General features: G+C 48.8%; 1 protein-coding gene across 3 annotated transcripts in view; it reads right to left on the bottom strand.

Annotated features, from left to right (window-relative positions):
• The window catches only part of ENGASE (endo-beta-N-acetylglucosaminidase), a 22,009-nt gene continuing 5,458 nt past the window's right edge, over positions 1–16,551 (bottom strand). For 2 of the 3 annotated variants that reach the window (XM_080993714.1, XM_080993713.1), the window contains exons 2-14: positions 12,968–13,044; positions 12,682–12,883; positions 10,593–10,741; positions 9,651–9,805; positions 8,491–8,639; positions 7,323–7,488; positions 6,923–7,026; positions 6,570–6,678; positions 4,812–4,996; positions 3,518–3,660; positions 3,238–3,343; positions 2,807–2,921; positions 1–2,163 (exon numbers count right to left, since the gene is read on the bottom strand). In XM_080993714.1, coding sequence (XP_080849840.1) covers positions 1,726–2,163; positions 2,807–2,921; positions 3,238–3,343; positions 3,518–3,660; positions 4,812–4,996; positions 6,570–6,678; positions 6,923–7,026; positions 7,323–7,488; positions 8,491–8,639; positions 9,651–9,805; positions 10,593–10,741; positions 12,682–12,883; positions 12,968–13,031 — 2,085 coding nt within the window. In that variant the 5' untranslated portion in view covers positions 13,032–13,044 and the 3' untranslated portion in view covers positions 1–1,725. The remainder of the gene's footprint in view (positions 2,164–2,806; positions 2,922–3,237; positions 3,344–3,517; positions 3,661–4,811; positions 4,997–6,569; positions 6,679–6,922; positions 7,027–7,322; positions 7,489–8,490; positions 8,640–9,650; positions 9,806–10,592; positions 10,742–12,681; positions 12,884–12,967; positions 13,045–16,551) is intronic. The other variant, XM_080993712.1, reaches the window with a different exon arrangement.

A 16,551-nucleotide genomic window follows, 5' to 3' on the forward strand; every position in this document is an offset into this window, starting at 1 on the left:
AGACATTTATTGTGAATTTATTAGTAGCTCAAAAAAAGGAGGAAAATAGTGGAAGTTATAAATAGCTCTGACTCTTTAAGATATAGTAAAATAAAGTTTAGAATAGAGCAAAAATTTGGTGTGCAAATAAACACGGTGATTGTCCAGTATTTCATTTATGGTTGATTAGCCTTAAGATTTTGGTATTGTAATTATAGAAATATACATATTCAAAACTCTGCATTCCTTTTTTCCCTTATGTCATCCATTTAAGACCTTATGAACATGCACACATCTCCATCCCTATAGTGCTAAAAAAAAAAAAGGCTATTCCAACTTCCCTCTTAAATTTCTGGAGTTCAGCAACTTGCCTTGAACATGGAGCTATTCCACTGTATAAATCACTTGCTGTCTCAATGAAGGCACTTCCGGCGCGAGAGAGCAACTATATTGTATTCCAATGTTAGGGGTCAAAATTGCACAAGGACAGAGTTCATTAAAAGTTGCAACATGCTACTAAAAACATTTCTTTAAAGAAATTTTGAAAAATAAATAAATAACTGTGTTGCGAATTGTTGTGCGTCACTATGCAGTTTAAGGGTATCAGCATATCCAGAGCTCCTAATGCAAAAAAGTAATGAAGCACACATTTTATCATTTCATAAGACACAGGAGGTAAAAAGTGTCAATGTAAATCACCAGTCACAACATATTTTGTAGAAAAACAGTTCATCTGCCAGACCCGTTTTCACTTGCATGTCTTCCTTAGTCATATAAACTCTATTCAAGCAGAACAAATTTATTTAAAAAAATCAATCTGAAGGAGCAGGCAGAAATTCATCAGGTACTAGAACACTTCAGACTTCCCCCATGTGTACTTTTTCCACCCTTAAGGGCTACTCTTTTTGAAAATACCTTCCTGTGGCTTCAGTTTTCTTAGGTAAGTGCCTGATATATTGTCATAATTAAAGTTTCTTTATAAATAAGAAATGTAGAATAGATTGAAGGGGTGGGGATGTACGTTATCATGAATTTTCTCAGGGCAAAAGAAATTTATAGAGATTTGGTTGCATTCAAAAGCTACAGTCTCCCAGTTAGGTTTTGCTGAAAATGTGTTGGTGAGGAGAACTGACAGCTTTATCCAGGGCCGTGCAAAGCTGGTAACAGACCCAGGCCAGATGGGAAATGAAGGCCCCATTTCAACAATCTTTACCAATGGGTCTCCCCTTTGCCTCTAACGGGAACTTGGAAGTAGGCCCCTCAAAATCGTAGGCTCATGCCAGCTAGGCCACCCACCCCGCCTCTGCCCTGGTTTATCAGTTTATGTAAATGATAAAATACACACATTACTTCAGCATTAAAAAAGCTGCAATTCGAGTTGTTTCAGCCCACATGATAGGTAACTATTGGTGCAGGTTTTTTAAAAAGGATGTTATAAGAGTTTAATGTGACTTGATAAGCCTGTTCTGTAGCCCATATCACAAGTGTGGAATTGTTTTGTTGGGGTGTACTTCCCTGAAATATTTTGTTGTTGTTGTTCTAGTGCATGATAACTATTCCACTAAAGTGGTTTCCCCAATGAAAAATTATCTTTGGATACTGAATTGTCCGTGGTTGGGCTTCTGATGCCCGAGCACGCGAGTTCCAGTGCCTTCAATAAAAGCCTTCTTCCCTCTTTAAAAAGGGCCTAATAGCACAGATCTGGGAAGCGGAGAAGGGCATTGTCTACTAGGATCCAAATGTAAATCAACTGGATGAGGTTCCTTCAGGCGCTGGGCCAGGACTGGGTAGCTTTGGATCAGAGTACACAAAGACCAGCTTCCCCCACATCGCAGCGTCTACCTGGAACCCATCGTCGGGCACCGGCTCCACAAGGAACTCCAAGCGGCAGGAGGACTCAGAAAGGGCACCAGGCACAGTCAGCTCAGTCACCCGGTACTGGGGGGCATACGCCACCCCGATTGGGAGCGGGCGAGGTTCGGGACCACTGCCACACGAGCCCCTGCGGTAGTGAACACGGAAGCAGGTGGCCTTGCTGGGAGGATAGGTCCAGCGCAAAGTGAGGCTGAGGGAGAGCTCTCCAGCTGAAAGTCGTTGCCAACGGATATGGGCAACTTCTAAAGGCGACACTGGGATGGCAGCATCAGCGGATGGCAGCGGGCGCAAAGCTGTGGCATCCAGCACCTGTGGAGGAACACGCACAGGGCGGGCATAAAAACAGAGGTATGGGGCCCCCAAAGAAACAGGAGTGCGATGAAGGGAGATGGGTGCAGAGAGGCCTCTCCCACCTTATAAAGACCAGGCTGAATTGGGGCCACCAAGAATGCCAAGGACAAGGCAACCATCTGCCCAGGGATCAGGGGTAGCAAGAAGTTCTGGCCTGATCTTAGTATTTCTTTGATTGCAAGGCCAGAACTGGTAAGAAAGAAACTGCGTCATCAAGACCACCTGGCCTGCAGTGGCAAAGCCTTGCAGCTGCAAAGGATAGGTGTTGAGTATGTGACTCAGCAAGGGAGGGAGGAGGAGAGCTCGCCAGGCTCTAGAGAAACTTGGTTAAGAGAGTAGAAGGTGCCAACTTTCAAAAACAGGAGGACGTTTGCATTGCCTTCAAGCAGCCCCTGTGGGCTTGGAGTAACAGTTTCCCCATCCCTGTTTTATGTCATAGCACCTTACTTAAAGAACCAGGGACAAAGACCTTCCTCCTTTCGGGCTTAGCAGGGCTGTGAGAGGCCCACAGAGAACACAGCGCTTCATGGGGAAGCCGGCTGACCCACCCCTCTCTCCATTTTCACGAGGCTTCCCATCCTAGCCTCCACCGCTTACTCACCCAGATCCTGCCCAGGCGGCATGCAAAGGGCACCTCATTCCGGCCAGACTGGCGACGCGACACGGTCACTGAAAGTTGGTCCAGGAAGCAGTTCTGGAGCTCCAGCTCATAGCATCTGTTGAGGGGAACAGAGAGAGAGAGAATGTAAGCTGCCGGGGTCCTGTCAGTTTGCAGGGCACTGCAAAGCCCATCCCACACTGCCCGTAGCTCTTTGGTTCCCAGGCCCCAACACCGTCCCTGCCCGGCCCCATTATTATTTCATGCAGAGCCGTCAAAGATGGTTTACAAACCCAGAGAGTTTACAAACTACAATCCAACAAGAGGGGAAAGGCTGCCAGGCCACCACTAAAATGGTCAGTTCAAGGAGAAAGAAAGAAACAAAACAAACAAAACCCCAAGAGTCATGCATTCTGTCAATCCCTTCTACTCACCGACTTTGCCAGTCATGTTCCCCACGCAGTCCTGTCCCCCTGAGCAGCTGAGCAAGGTAATGGGGAGGCGTGGGGAGCAGGGAGGGTTTGTGCTTCCTTGGTTCTCCTGGGGGGGAAGAAGAGAGCAATGAAGGAGAGGCAGCGGACAGAACAGGGATCAGTCAATATCTGAAGCTATCATTCACCCGGCCTCTGCTGTCCCTCAGAGGGGGATCCACAAGCCCCCTTCCTTTGGGCAGTCAGAGTGAGAGCCCCCAAAGCAGGCCTGGCGTTTCCTCACCCGACTCGCCGCTGGAGAAACAGGAACTTGACTGCCGCGTGGTGAACACCGGTGCAAAGCTCACGCCTTGGGAAGAGGCCTCGTGTTTATAAATTATGACCAGGAACAGCCGGGGGGGTGCTGGCACCTGGAAGGAAAACAGCCTGGTGACCCCCGCCCCCAAAAGCCCCAGACAGACAGGAAGAGAGACAGAGAGAGGACACAGTCACGGCCAACTCTGGGCACTAGGCAGCCGCCACCTGCAAAAGGAAGGGGTTTAGGCATGCAAGGTGCAAAGGCTTCATTCTCACAGACACGCAGGAACACTGAGGATGGTAAGGGCGGATGCACAAAGGAGTTTGAGCCTTCCCACATTACTGAGCTCATGGCTGGGCCCTGAAGATTCCAAGTCAGCCGCACTTTCTCAAACCCCCTTCTTTCCATGATGAAACAGCCCATGAAAACTCCTCTATCCCAGATGACAACATCCTGAGTGTCTCAAACATTGTATTCCCTCCAAATCTGCTCCTTGCTTGGGGGAACCCAGCTCAGCCTCACCACCACCAACCCCCAACTTAGCCAAATGCTTGTCAGGATCCCTGCAGAGGCAGGCAGGCAGTCACAGTCTCTAACTTTGCTCCACCTTTGAGAAGCAGCTCCCAGGAAAGCGGAATGTGGTCAGCGCTGCGCCGTGACAGGGAAAAGACCTTTACAGTAGGTCTCCGTAAAGGCTTCTTAGTGGAAGCAAAGGCTGTGTAGCAGTTTCCCTGGATTAAGAAGAGAATGTGGGGAAACCCTCAAGTTGAGAAAACAGTTAAGAGGGCAGGGGTTGGGCTGAATGATCCACATCGCACACGCAGCCGCACGTCCACGATTCATGCCAACTGGGTACATGCAAGCCTGTTTTGCACACAGGTGCAGGCAACTGTGTTCATTACAGTGGTACCTCGGGTTAAGTACTTAATTCGTTCCAGAGATCCGTTCTTAACCTGAAACTGTTCTTAACCTGAATCACCACTTTAGCTAATGGGGCCTCCCACTGCTGCCGCGCTGCCGGAGCACAATTTCTATTCTCATCCTGAAGCAAAGTTCTTAACCCAAGGTACTATTTCTGGGTTAGCGAAGTCTGTAACCTGAAGCGTATGTAACCCGAGGTACCACTGTATATGGTCTGCAGGCTCTGCTCTCCTCTCCTCTGCCTGCTACCAGCTTTTTAAGGAAGTCCCTTTGCAAGAGCAGCACACACACACACACACCCCGATATGACTCCCGCATCCAATAAAAAAACCCTGCAGCCATCTCAACCGTTGCTCACCTGGCTGTGACGTGATCTTCATTGGAAGGGATGGTCCCTTCCAGCAGCAGGGAGCTGCCCCCACACCAGGCATCCTGCAGGCAGCAGCGCGTTCTCAGTCGGCCCCCATTGGGCATCCAGAACTCAGCATACAGTGGCTGGACCTCCTGAGCACTCAGGTGGTACCAGGGCTCCATCCTACTCTCCTGAAAAAGAGAAAAAGAGCCACTGGGAATTCAGCCTGGGCATGGCAACAAAACTGCCTTCCACCTTGAACGGGATTATTCTTGTGTTCCCTTAAGTCTCCAGAGCATACCTTTCCAACATGCCCAGGGAAAATGTATCTAGAAGCTAGCATTACAGGTCAACGAAATCTTGCGTTCCACTGCTTCGTGCAAATTCCCATCTGGAAGCATCGGGCCTCTTACACTATTAGGAGTCTTCCTGGGCCAACTGGGAAGATAAGCCTCTTAAATACCTAATTAGTGAGCTGATTCTTCCTTTGAAATAGTTCGGGACTTTCTTCCTGGTCGGCAAGCACTTAGGGGAGGGGGAGCGTGCATTGGAAATGCTACACTTTTGCTATACTAGCCTGTCTTGTGAAAGGATCAGAAGCTGAAATTGCATACTTTCTTGGCTTACTTCCAAGGGGGTGTGCAAAGGAGTATGCTGTAAAATGGGGAGTTTCCCCGACACACTGAAGCCCTGAGAAAAGCAGGGCTGAGATTGGCTGGAAGCCCCCAAAGTGGCGATGTCTTGCTTGATGCATGGCCCTTGAGGGAAGCGCTCTGCTAAGGTTTCATCGTGGCTCTCAATAGCTCCAATTAACCTCTGAAGGCGTGAGTACGTTAAAATCGAATGCCACTGTTGATTCTTAAAAGGGTAACCAAACCAAATCACCCCCAAACAAAAATGCAGTGCAAGGATGCCGTTAACCACATAAAACACAGTCCACGTTGCTTCTGTAGAAAGCTGCCTTATTCTGTATCAAGCCCTCTATGACTGGCAGCCCATATTCCAGGGTCTCGGGCAGAGTTTGCCCCCCTCACCCCCAATAACAAACATGCTTCTCAAAGACTGGCAGGGAGGAAAGTGACCAGGAGTTCGAGCGGAGGAAAGATTGGCAGGTTCTAAAAAGATCACATACACCTGCCTACCGTTTCGCCCTGCTTACAGCTGCCAATCATACCACCACCCCATCAGACACTGCTTTGAAGCAGAGGCTGGGGAATAGAAACACTATTTGGCTGCAGAAGGACTTGTTCAAATAGAAAGAGAGCCGACCTTGGCTGGAAAGAAAACAGGAGGGCAGAGAAGCCCAGGGAGGAAAAGACCAGACCAGGTTTAAAAGGCTTTGACGGCGGCCGTGCGGGGGTGGGGTGGGGAATTCAGCTTGGAAACAAGTCACAGACTCAGCCGGCCAGCAAGAGGTGGAGGAAGCTATAGAGTTGTGTTCCTCATTCTCTGCAATTCAGGACTTGAAGCTCAAAAGCCCTCCTACAGAGCCCTCGACAGGAAAGACTGTGGGGAAATTAGCTCTGAAAGAGAGTGTCCCCGAAGGTTAAGAATCTGAGGCCTCTAGTCGCTGACACTTCAGGCAGATCAGCTGGGCTGGGGATACAGCCCGGTGAGCTATCCAGAAGGCCTTACTGGGTCTCCAGTCTGTATAGATCACATGCAGCAAGTTGTCGTTTCAAAGCAGAGGCTGGCGAGTCAAGCTGCAAAGGCTTAAAAGAGGCAGTTGTGCTTCTGCTGCCCAAAACTGCTCAATACTCTTACCTGCCCATTGTGGAAGTGCCTCTTCCCCATCCCCAGGGAGAAAGAGGTGCTGAAGGGGAGGGAGCCAATGCTGTGAGTGGGCAGCAGATCAGAGAGCAGGGCCCAGAATCTGCAAACAAGCAAGTGAGAAAGGAGTCGCGCTGAGAAGTCTTCCACGCCACTGTGCAAACCCCAAAGGAAACTTGGGTCACTGCTGCACTGTTGTGGGGGCTTGTCAGAAAGACCCTCCCATAATAGGCCACAGGGGGCCGGACAATCCCAGGCAGTCAGGCAAAGTGAAGCCAAGCCAGGCAGGCCCTCCAGCAGAGTCCCCTCCCCTCCCAAAGCCCCTCCTCCTCCCTGCTGGATCTTACTTGTCCTCGTTGTTCAGAAAGTCGGTCGGGCCTAAGGTCTCATATACCCAGCCAGGTGCAAAAATGGCCACCGAGAGGCCCTGCTCCCGAATCATGCGCAGGGACTGCAGGGACACAAGGAACGCCAAGTCACCATTTCCTCTTGTGGGGGGGGGGCTCCAGAGTGTGGGCAGCCAAGGGGTGCTGGGAGGGTGGCAACTGCCCTGCCCCCTCCCTCTGTAACAGGGGAGCCAACCTATCCAGGGCAACAGCGGAGGCTGGGTCTTAAAAGGCTTCACTCCGCCCACCCCAAGGCAACCACGACTGCCCTCTCCAGCTCTCAGTCACTGTGGGAAGTTCCAGCCTGGAACTGTGAGCCACAAGGGCAGCAAGCCTCCCACAAGCCCCAAAGCCTGCCTACCTTGTTTGTGTCAAAGCCGCTGCTCACCACAGCCCCACGGCCAAATACGTCCACGCCCACGTAGATGTCCGCCCGGCGGTCGTCGGCCATCTCTCGCGTACGCAGCAGGTGCTCCTCCGTCCAGTTGTAGTTGGTGAAGAAACCGTCACAGGCATCAAAGTAAACCCTGCATGAGCACGAGGAATGGAGGAACGTCTGGGATAGCTCAGATGGAAGAGTGCAAGGCTCTTAATCTCAGGGTTGTGGGTTCAAGCCCCACGTTGGGCAAAAGGTTCCTGCATTGCAGGGGGTTGGACTCAATGATCCTCGTGGTCCCTTCCAACTCATTCTAGGACCCTTCGTGGTGTCCAGAAGGCCTAAGGCTTTACAGGCCCTTCCAGGTAGCTCTAGCTGGATGGATCCTAGCAGCCCAGGCCCAAGCTTCAGCTGTAGACCATGCACAGCTGACAGGGATCAGGGAAAATGCATTGTGAAAAATGGGGGGGAGAGAATTCCTGTCCCTTTCCAGGATACTTTCTACACCGCCTGGGGAAGGAGAGGGAAACTTGTGGCCCTTGGTTTTTGCTGGTCTGCAACTTCCATCATCCCTGTGCCCACTGACAATGCTGGCTGGGGCTGATGGGAGTTGGAGACCTGGAGATTCCCCATCTCTGCCACAGCACTAGAGACAAACCCCAAAAGGATACAGCCCCCTGAGTCAAGTTTGGTCTTCCAGATAGCTGGGATTTAGCAGGCATGCCTGTCGATCTCTCGCATCTTACCATTCGCTGAGGCCCATGCTTGGTTTTCTCGTTCTCTGTTACAATGTACTAGCGTGGTGTGTTTCTCAAACTTGGGTCCCCCGCAGTTGTTGGACTACAACTCCCATCATCCCTGACCGCTTGTCCTGTTAGGTAGGGATGATGGGAGTTGTAGTTGCAAGAACAGTTGGGGGCCCACATTTGAGAAACACTGCACTAGTGCATTGCAGCTCTTGGTTACGGTAGATCTTGGCTATTTTGTACCACACACGAGCTCCCCTCGGCAGGCCAAGTGTATCAGGGAGATGCTGCAGGGCAGGGGGCAGAGATTCTGTGGGGCTACCCTCAGGTTCAGATGTGCTGCCCTTCTTCCTCTGGTCCCCAGGGCAAGACCCACTGCCTGTAGAACAGGGAGGGGCATCACTCACCGGTTCTTCTCGTTCAGCTCGTTCTGCCACTTGAGCTCCCCGTTCTGCAGGACACTGTCATACCACACCACCTGCCCTCCCGGCACAGCTCTGTGCACCTGGGACGTCAGATAGCGCAAGAAGTGGACCGAGTTACGCGCTGCCGACACCTGCCATGAAAGAATTGCACCAATCAGCCAGCGCGACAGGTCCTTGGGAGGCCGTTGGTCCATCATTCAGCATGCCAAGTGATGTTATATGCATGCTGCCCAAAGCCAGGGAGACTGACACACCTCAGTTTGGGAAATATATATTTTCCAGGGGACAGGCAGCTGGGTGCCAGCAGATACACAGAATTCATCAGAGGCCCAGAGTGGGGATGGAAAAGGAAGGATGGGAAAGGAGTGTTGGAGGAGAGGCCCCGGGAAATTTATGAAAGGGACAGGGGAGGAGAAATGACAAGGCAAGGAAGGTAAGAAGAGAACTGGAGAGAGGAAAGATGTTCGGGGGCAACTCTAAGGGGTGAGCCAGTAGGGCAACAGTGTGGACTAGCATGGGCAGGTAAAGGGAATCACTGTGCTATAAGTAATTTGGGGAACAGGCAGCAGGGCTGGGCAATATAGCATCCAAAACCAGTTTGAAGTCCATATTGCGATATCAGTTTCGTAATTTTTGACCTGGCGATACATCACGAATCATGATGTGTATGCTATACGAAAATCACAATGTGGGGGGAAACCATGAAGCCAGCCAATGGCTATGCATAGCTCCATCCTTATTTCAGACATCATAATATATCAGTATATCATGATGTTGAGTGGGTGAAATATCACGGGGTTGAAAACCCAGCCCTAGCAGGCAGGCATAAAAATAGGAAAGGGGTTCTGCGACGTAAAGGGGGTTTTCAAGCCCTAGGGGTAAGGGGCCTACCCAGCCAGTCTCTGAAGGTAAGAGGCCACCTGGGGTTCTGAGGATCCTAGGGACCTAAAGGAAGAAATTCTGACGTGGGGATACATATCACAGCTGCATTGTGATACTGAGCATATCCCTAGGTATAGCTCCTGCTCCCCCTGAGCAATGCCAGGGACTTTAAGGAACACACATACGGCCTGTGTATGGATGAACCCTAACTCCCCTCCTAGGCCAAGGTTGGCAGGGGAGGGGAAATGTTGCTTGCTTACACTCAGAGAGTTCTCAATGTTGACCAGCCAACCATCAAAACGATAGAACTGCGCAATCGCAGCCAGCTGATCAGCCACGGCGCGGTACGCTTCCTCGCTTGCCAAGAAGGACTCACACATCTTTGCACCGTCTCCCCACTCTGTGATGAAGGTCCCTACAGGTAGGGAAGGAAACGCAAGGAAGAAACGGAGCGGCTCGTCTCCTGGACCATCCAAAACCTCTGTGCATCAGGAGAACCGCAGAATCCTGGAGTTGGAAGGGGTCCCGCGGGTCATCTAGCCCAACCCCCTGCAACACAAGAATTCTGCCCGCAGCCATCCCTGGGTGGGTGCGAACCACCAACCTTCTGGTTAACAGCCAAGCGCAGTGAGCCACTGCGCCACAGGAAGGCTTAAGAGCTGAGCCCTGAGGAACCTCCAGGGGGGAAAGAGGAATACCCAAAATACAAGCAATGTCAGAGGAGTCGGCAATTGCCTGTGCCTTGAAGCACGGCTATAAAGAGTGGAACAGCAACAGCAGCTGTTTGCAAAAACTCCCTGCATCTCCCAGAAAGCAGAGTGCTGTGGGAGATTAGCAGGAATGGAGGCTGTGGGTGGCCCCAGACTTTCAACAGCAGAGAACCTACGGCCCTGCTGAAGTTGTGGGACTCCAACTCCCATCAGCCCTAGAAAGCATGGCCAACGTTTCAGGGATGATGGGAGCTGGAATCCAGCAACAACATCTGCAGGGCCACAAGTTATCCACCCCGATAAGTTGCAGCATGCGTCAAGAATGCAACTGATAGGAGGAAAGAAGTACCACCCACTGCAACTCCTGCCTCTTGCAACTCAGCAAAGGGGTGGAGTAAGGAAAGGACGACTTAGAGAGTGAGGCCCTCCCTCCCACAGGCCCCAAACACTATGTGTATCATATGCTCCAGGGGATGGCCCAGCGAAGATCACCTAGCATGAGGACTCCATTGCGGTGAGCAGCATTAGTCCAGACCACAGGTGGGATGGTAACGTTGTGATGACTGAAGTAAACAAATATGTCAATGTAGCACCAGTGGTAGAACACAAAGGGGTCATCCACCGATGCGCCTTGGATGAACCTGCCAGAAGTAAGAGGAGAGAGCGAGAGAGCGCGCATTATACCCAACAGGGTACAATTAGACTCAGGATGGCAGATCTCATACAAAGTAGGTATGAATCATATTTCAGGTCCTATAATCTTGCTCAGAGGAACTAAACCAGTCCAAGCTGTTGCGATTTCCTGAAGCTAGGGTGGCCCAGCCACCACCCTCCCTCAAGAGAATCCAACAAGAAGTGAAATTCCCCTGGTTGCTTGCAGAAACCAGATTTACTTCCCTGATCTCTTTCCCTGCTCTTAATTTTGCACGTTCTTAACCCACTGTAACTGGAGTGCAGGAAGGACTGAAAACACCACCCTGGTGAATGACCTCTGCCAGGAACTGGACCTGGCTAGTATGACTGAACCTCTTAGTGACAGCGATATCCTTCTATGCTACGGTCGCGATCAGGATTGGTGGTGCTGCCTTTGTGGAAGAGGTTTTCCCAGTCCAAAGCACCCCTATATAAACATACTGCCAATGTTAACACATAGTTTGGGTCTGTGAACCAAGAAGCTAGCAGCTGAAATCTCATCTCACCTCTTCTTCTACTCTGCATGCACCACCTTCAATGGAGTGGTAATAATAAAGGTCATACATGGCCAATGTAGGGATCAATGAGCTAATGCAGTAGTTTCCAAACTTATTTCCCCCCTGGATCACTTGAAAATATCTGAGGGTCTTGGTGGACCACTTTAATTGAATTTTCTGCCTGTTGTAACAATTGTAATGCACTGTGCTAGGTGCTAAATGATTTTTAATTGTATTTTTACAGACCAACTGCAGACCACCTGAATGAAGTTTGGGGACCCAGTTCAGGGGGCATTCAGTGCTAATCCTACTCAGAGCAGGACTAACTCTGTACGTGGGGCCACCCCCATCGTTCAGCCCGGACACTGAGATCCAGCACCGAGGGCCTTCTGGGGTTCCCTCATTGCGAGAAGTGAGGTTACAGGGAACCAGACAGAGGGCCTTCTCAGTAGTGGTACCCGCCCTGTGGAACACCCTCCCATCAGATGTGAAGGAAATAAGCAGCTATCTTCTCTTTAAAAGACATCTGAAGGCAGCCCTGTTTAGGGAAGTTTTTAATATTTAATGCTGTTTTGTTTTTAACACTTGATTGGAAGCCGCCCAGAGTGGCTGGGGAAACTCAGCCAGATGGGCGGGGTATAAATAAATTATTATTATTATTATTATTATTATTATTATTATTATTATTATATTACTAGCACTTACGGACCTTGACATAGCTTTGGTCACAAATCCCAGTGATCAAATTCAGAGACTTCTGGTGGGGGTTTTTCTGAGCATTAGCAAGGAGGCATGAGGCCTTGTTGCCAAATTCATAGGATGAGCTACGCAAATAAGCAAGGGCCTTGCAGATGCAATCAGTTTCTAGCAGTTGCTGCTTTGCCCATGTTGTTTTTAGTGCCTCTAAGGAGCTGGCTGATCCCATATGTCAATATTCAGCATCTGTTGTTTTAAGACCAAAGACACCACCCTCTGGTGCTGTTGTCTTTTGCACCAATACGCTCCCCTATCGCAATGTCCACAGAGCATAGACTTCATCGTGTCCCCCAGCATGGGGTACTTATATCCAGGCTGACATTCTCTGCAAAATAACATTTTAAAGCTTGTTTTAAACATAATTAACGGGGGGGGGGCACATTTATTTCAATGGGTTTACTCTGAGTAGGACTTGGTTGCACGCAACCCCAAGTATGTGAAACATTTTAAACATCCAAAGTGTGATTTATAACTAATATTGGTACAAGTTAATCACTCTTCAGAACCATGTGGCTGCAACCAAGGCAAACTCAGCCAAGACCAGATTGAGCCAATTCTGGTTAGTTTGGCAAAAAGAGAATTATTGTTTCTGAATCTGGAAGCTCTCCCGTTTCAGCATCTGCCCCAGTTCCAACCTGTCTTCCAGGTAACCTCCCTTCATATCATGGCACACCAGCGTGCGGGGCCTACGGCTGTTGAAAGGAGGCTCGTGTTTGGCCAGTGGCTCTGTGGACACGTTGAAAGCATCATCACTAGTGGGCTTCCAGGAGAGCAGCTCTTCCAAGCCAGAGAGGTAGAAGCTGATTGGCTCAGTGGTCTTTGTGTCGTACTGCCTAGCTGGGAGGAATAAAGGCAGACTGTGAATACCTACAATCGCAGAGTGGTGATAATCATGGCTCTTCGCCAAACACCAAGTCTTACCAGGGAGAGGACTGGGGGCGAAATTGACCACCCGGTGGAGAACGGATGTTCTTTGGCTCTCCATATCCAACTGCAAGCTGAAAATAAGAAAAAAGGAATCAGGGGAAAAACAACAATCCTATTTGGGAACCCTCTATTCTGTGCCCCTTCCCCCACCATCCAAAAAGCCCACTGTACTGAGGAAGGACTTCTTAAAAGTAGCCAGGCATACATATTTATTTACACACATTTACAAATGCATTTTTAAAAGGAACAAATAATGTATGCTTGGCTGCTACAAAAAATAAAAAATCCGTACAAAAAAGACACATAAAACCAAACATAATAAGGCCAGGAATTCAAAGCAGTAAATTAAAATAAGTCTAACAAAGTCAAGGTTCCTTTGTTGTTGGGACCATCCTGGTCCCTTCACTTCAACCAAAAAGGAAATAAAAGTATTCTCTGCTTACTGTATAGAATATGCAGAGGTACACCATTAAAATACAGCAATAACAACAAGTTTAGCACAAGAAACCTAGGTATCATAGAACCTTAGAAGCCTGAGAAAACAAGGATATCTGGCCCTGAAAAGACAGCAGTGTAGGCACCAAGAAAGCATCTCTGGGAGGAAATTCCATGGAGAGGGTGCCACCACTAAGAAGGCCCTCTCCCAGGCTGCCACCCAGCTCACTTCGAGCAACGGAGGACTGCTCTCAATGATCTCAACACACAGGCAAGCTGATGTCAGAACAGGCATTCCTCCAGGAACACAGATCCCATACCATAAAGGACTTTAAGACGTAAGCATCGACACTTTGAATTGTGCTGAGAAATGGACTGGCAACATATGCCATCACATGGATGGGAGTCCTGGGGCCCTCCAGATGTTGTCAGACTCCAACTCCACCATCCCCAGCTATGACAGTTGGGGTCCATCATCTGGAGTTACCCAACCCTGCCCTGGCAGCTTCAGGTTTCCTTTTCTAGCCTAAGGACTGGCCACAATCCACAGGAGGAACACTGGCCAACCAGCACTCCAGCTGGTGTTTCTGCACAGCCCCAACCTCACCACCACCCTGCCCCACCCCATCCAGGCTAGCTGCAAGGATGCTGGCATTCAGAAGGGCAGCTCCATCCCACTACTCCAGCCATAACTGACAACTGTGGCCATGCATGCCCAGGAGGAATTGGAAACATAAGCACTGATCTGCTGGGCATTTGTGGCACCTAAAGAACATGGTGGAGGGGTGGCACCAGACTGCAAAGTTCTAACAAACAAAAGGTGAGAGATACAAGTTGATTGTGCAAGCCTAATGTCTGCCCAGCCCTGATCTTTTAACCACTTTGAAGGGCTGGTGGCCATCCCATTTTTTGAGTGATGTTCTGTTCAAGGGGGTGGCTTTGAAAAGTTGGGAGCTGCGGGCTTCTCTTCTTTCAGAGCCTGGAAGAGGTTTACCCAAGTGAAAAAAGCCCAATGACAAGTTTGCTGCCATCAAAAGGAGACAAGAGAAGTATTGACATTGTGACACCCCAACCAGCAGTTGGCTAGGAAATGCAGCTCTTTGTCACTATGCAGGGCTGCAGCATCAAACCTATTTCCAGACCTGGGATATTAGAAGAAGAGGAGTTTGGATTTGATATCCCGCCTTTCACTCCCCTTCAGGAGTCTCAAAGCGGCTAACAATCTCCTTTCCCTTCCTCCCCCACAACAAACACTCTGTGAGGTGAGTGGGGCTGAGAGACTTAAAAGAAGTGTGACTGGCCCAAGGTCACCCAGCAGCTGCATGTGGAGGAGCGGAGACGCGAACCCGGTTCCCCAGATTACGTGACTACCGCTCTTAACCACTACACCACACTGGCTTATTATGGCTGCAATCCTATACGGACTAACTTGGGAGCAAGTCCCATGAACTCAATGAAACTTTATGAGTGATGCAAGTGCACACACACACACACACAGAGAGAGAGAGAGAGAGAGAGAGAGAGATTCTCCAGTTCATTTTCCTGGTTGATCTACTTTGAATGAGTCAGTTTGGAGGCGGCAGCTCTGATACTCCCAGTGCTGGAGGGCAAGGCATTGCTGGTACAAGTGCAGCATCCTGCCAAACAAGTGCTCCTTCCCTACCATATCAGATCCCAGGTTCCTATGAAGACTGTGAGCTAAGCCCTGCTGGATCAGCTCAATGGCCCATCGAGTCCATCCTCCTGTTCTCAGATGCTCACAGGGAACCTGCAAGCACAAGCCTGAGCAGAACGGCTCTTCCCAGCAATGGACAATTCAGAGGCACACTGTCTCCAATAGCCTTCCTTTTTTTTTTTTTTTAATGATATTTATTAAAATTTCAAAGAAAAGAAAAAGATTACATTAATAAGAAAATTAACAATAAAAAGGAAAAATACAAAATACAAAATACAAAATACAAAAAAAGAAAAAACAGTTAAAAACAATTCCATCTTTTCATCACTTCTCTTACATTTACTTGTTTCCCGGACCTCCTCATACCACCCTCTTTTGTATTCCAATTCAATTTGTTAGTCCAGCAATTCCTTTCCCTCCTTTTTAATCCTGATCTTTAATCTTGATATATTATAACATTAAATTTTTATGTATTAAAAATCAATTTTTCCATATTCTTTTATACCATTACAGCTAGAAACCACTTAACTTCAATCCGACATCATTCTAACATTCATTAATTTTACAATATTTCTGTAAGTAGTCTTTAAATTTCTTCCAATCTTCTTCCACCGACTCTTCTCCCTGGTCTCGGATTCTGCCAGTCATTTCCGCCAATTCCATGTAGTCCATCATTTTCATCTGCCATTCCTCCAGTGTGGGTAGATCTTGTGTCTTCCAATGCTTTGCAATAAGTATTCTTGCTGCTGTTGTAGCATACATAAATAAAGTTCTGTCCTTCTTTAACACCGATTGGCCGACTATGCCCAGGAGGAAGGCCTCTGGTTTCTTCAAGAAGGTATATTTAAATACCTTTTTTAATTCATTATAAATCATCTCCCAGAAAACCTTAATCCTTGGGCACGTCCACCAAAGGTGAAAGAATGTACCTTCAGTTTCTTTACATTTCCAACATTTGTTATCGGGCAAATGGTAGATTTTTGTAAGCTTGACTGGGGTTATGTACCACCTGTATATCATTTTCATAATATTCTCTCTTAAGGCATTACATGCCGTGAATTTCATACCTGTGGTCCACAACTGTTCCCAGTCAGCAAACATTATGTTCAATAGCCTTCCTAGGCAATCCAATCAGATGGGCTGGGTACAAATAATTTAAAAAAAATTATTTTTATTTCTGGCTAGCAGCCACTTGACAGCCTTTTCCTCCATAAACTTGCAATTCAATTAAGAACAAGGTGAGCTACTGTCCGGCCTAGAACTGAGCTTCTGCAGCGCTAGGAATCTTAGGGAACTTCCCAATGACAATGTTTTGAGGAAAACATGCAGGACAGGCCGGGCTCGCCACCACCTTCCCGAGGCTGGACAGCTTTCGCTTGCATTGCACCCAAGTTTATCACCTTCCAGGACCGCTTTGCATCCCCAGCCACAAGCTGCCCACCAACAGTAACAGCAGCAGCATCTTCAC

Source organism: Podarcis pityusensis (genome assembly GCF_964106645.2).
Source record: "Podarcis pityusensis genome assembly, chromosome: 2".
In the NCBI taxonomy this organism is placed as follows: domain Eukaryota; kingdom Metazoa; phylum Chordata; class Lepidosauria; order Squamata; family Lacertidae; genus Podarcis; species Podarcis pityusensis.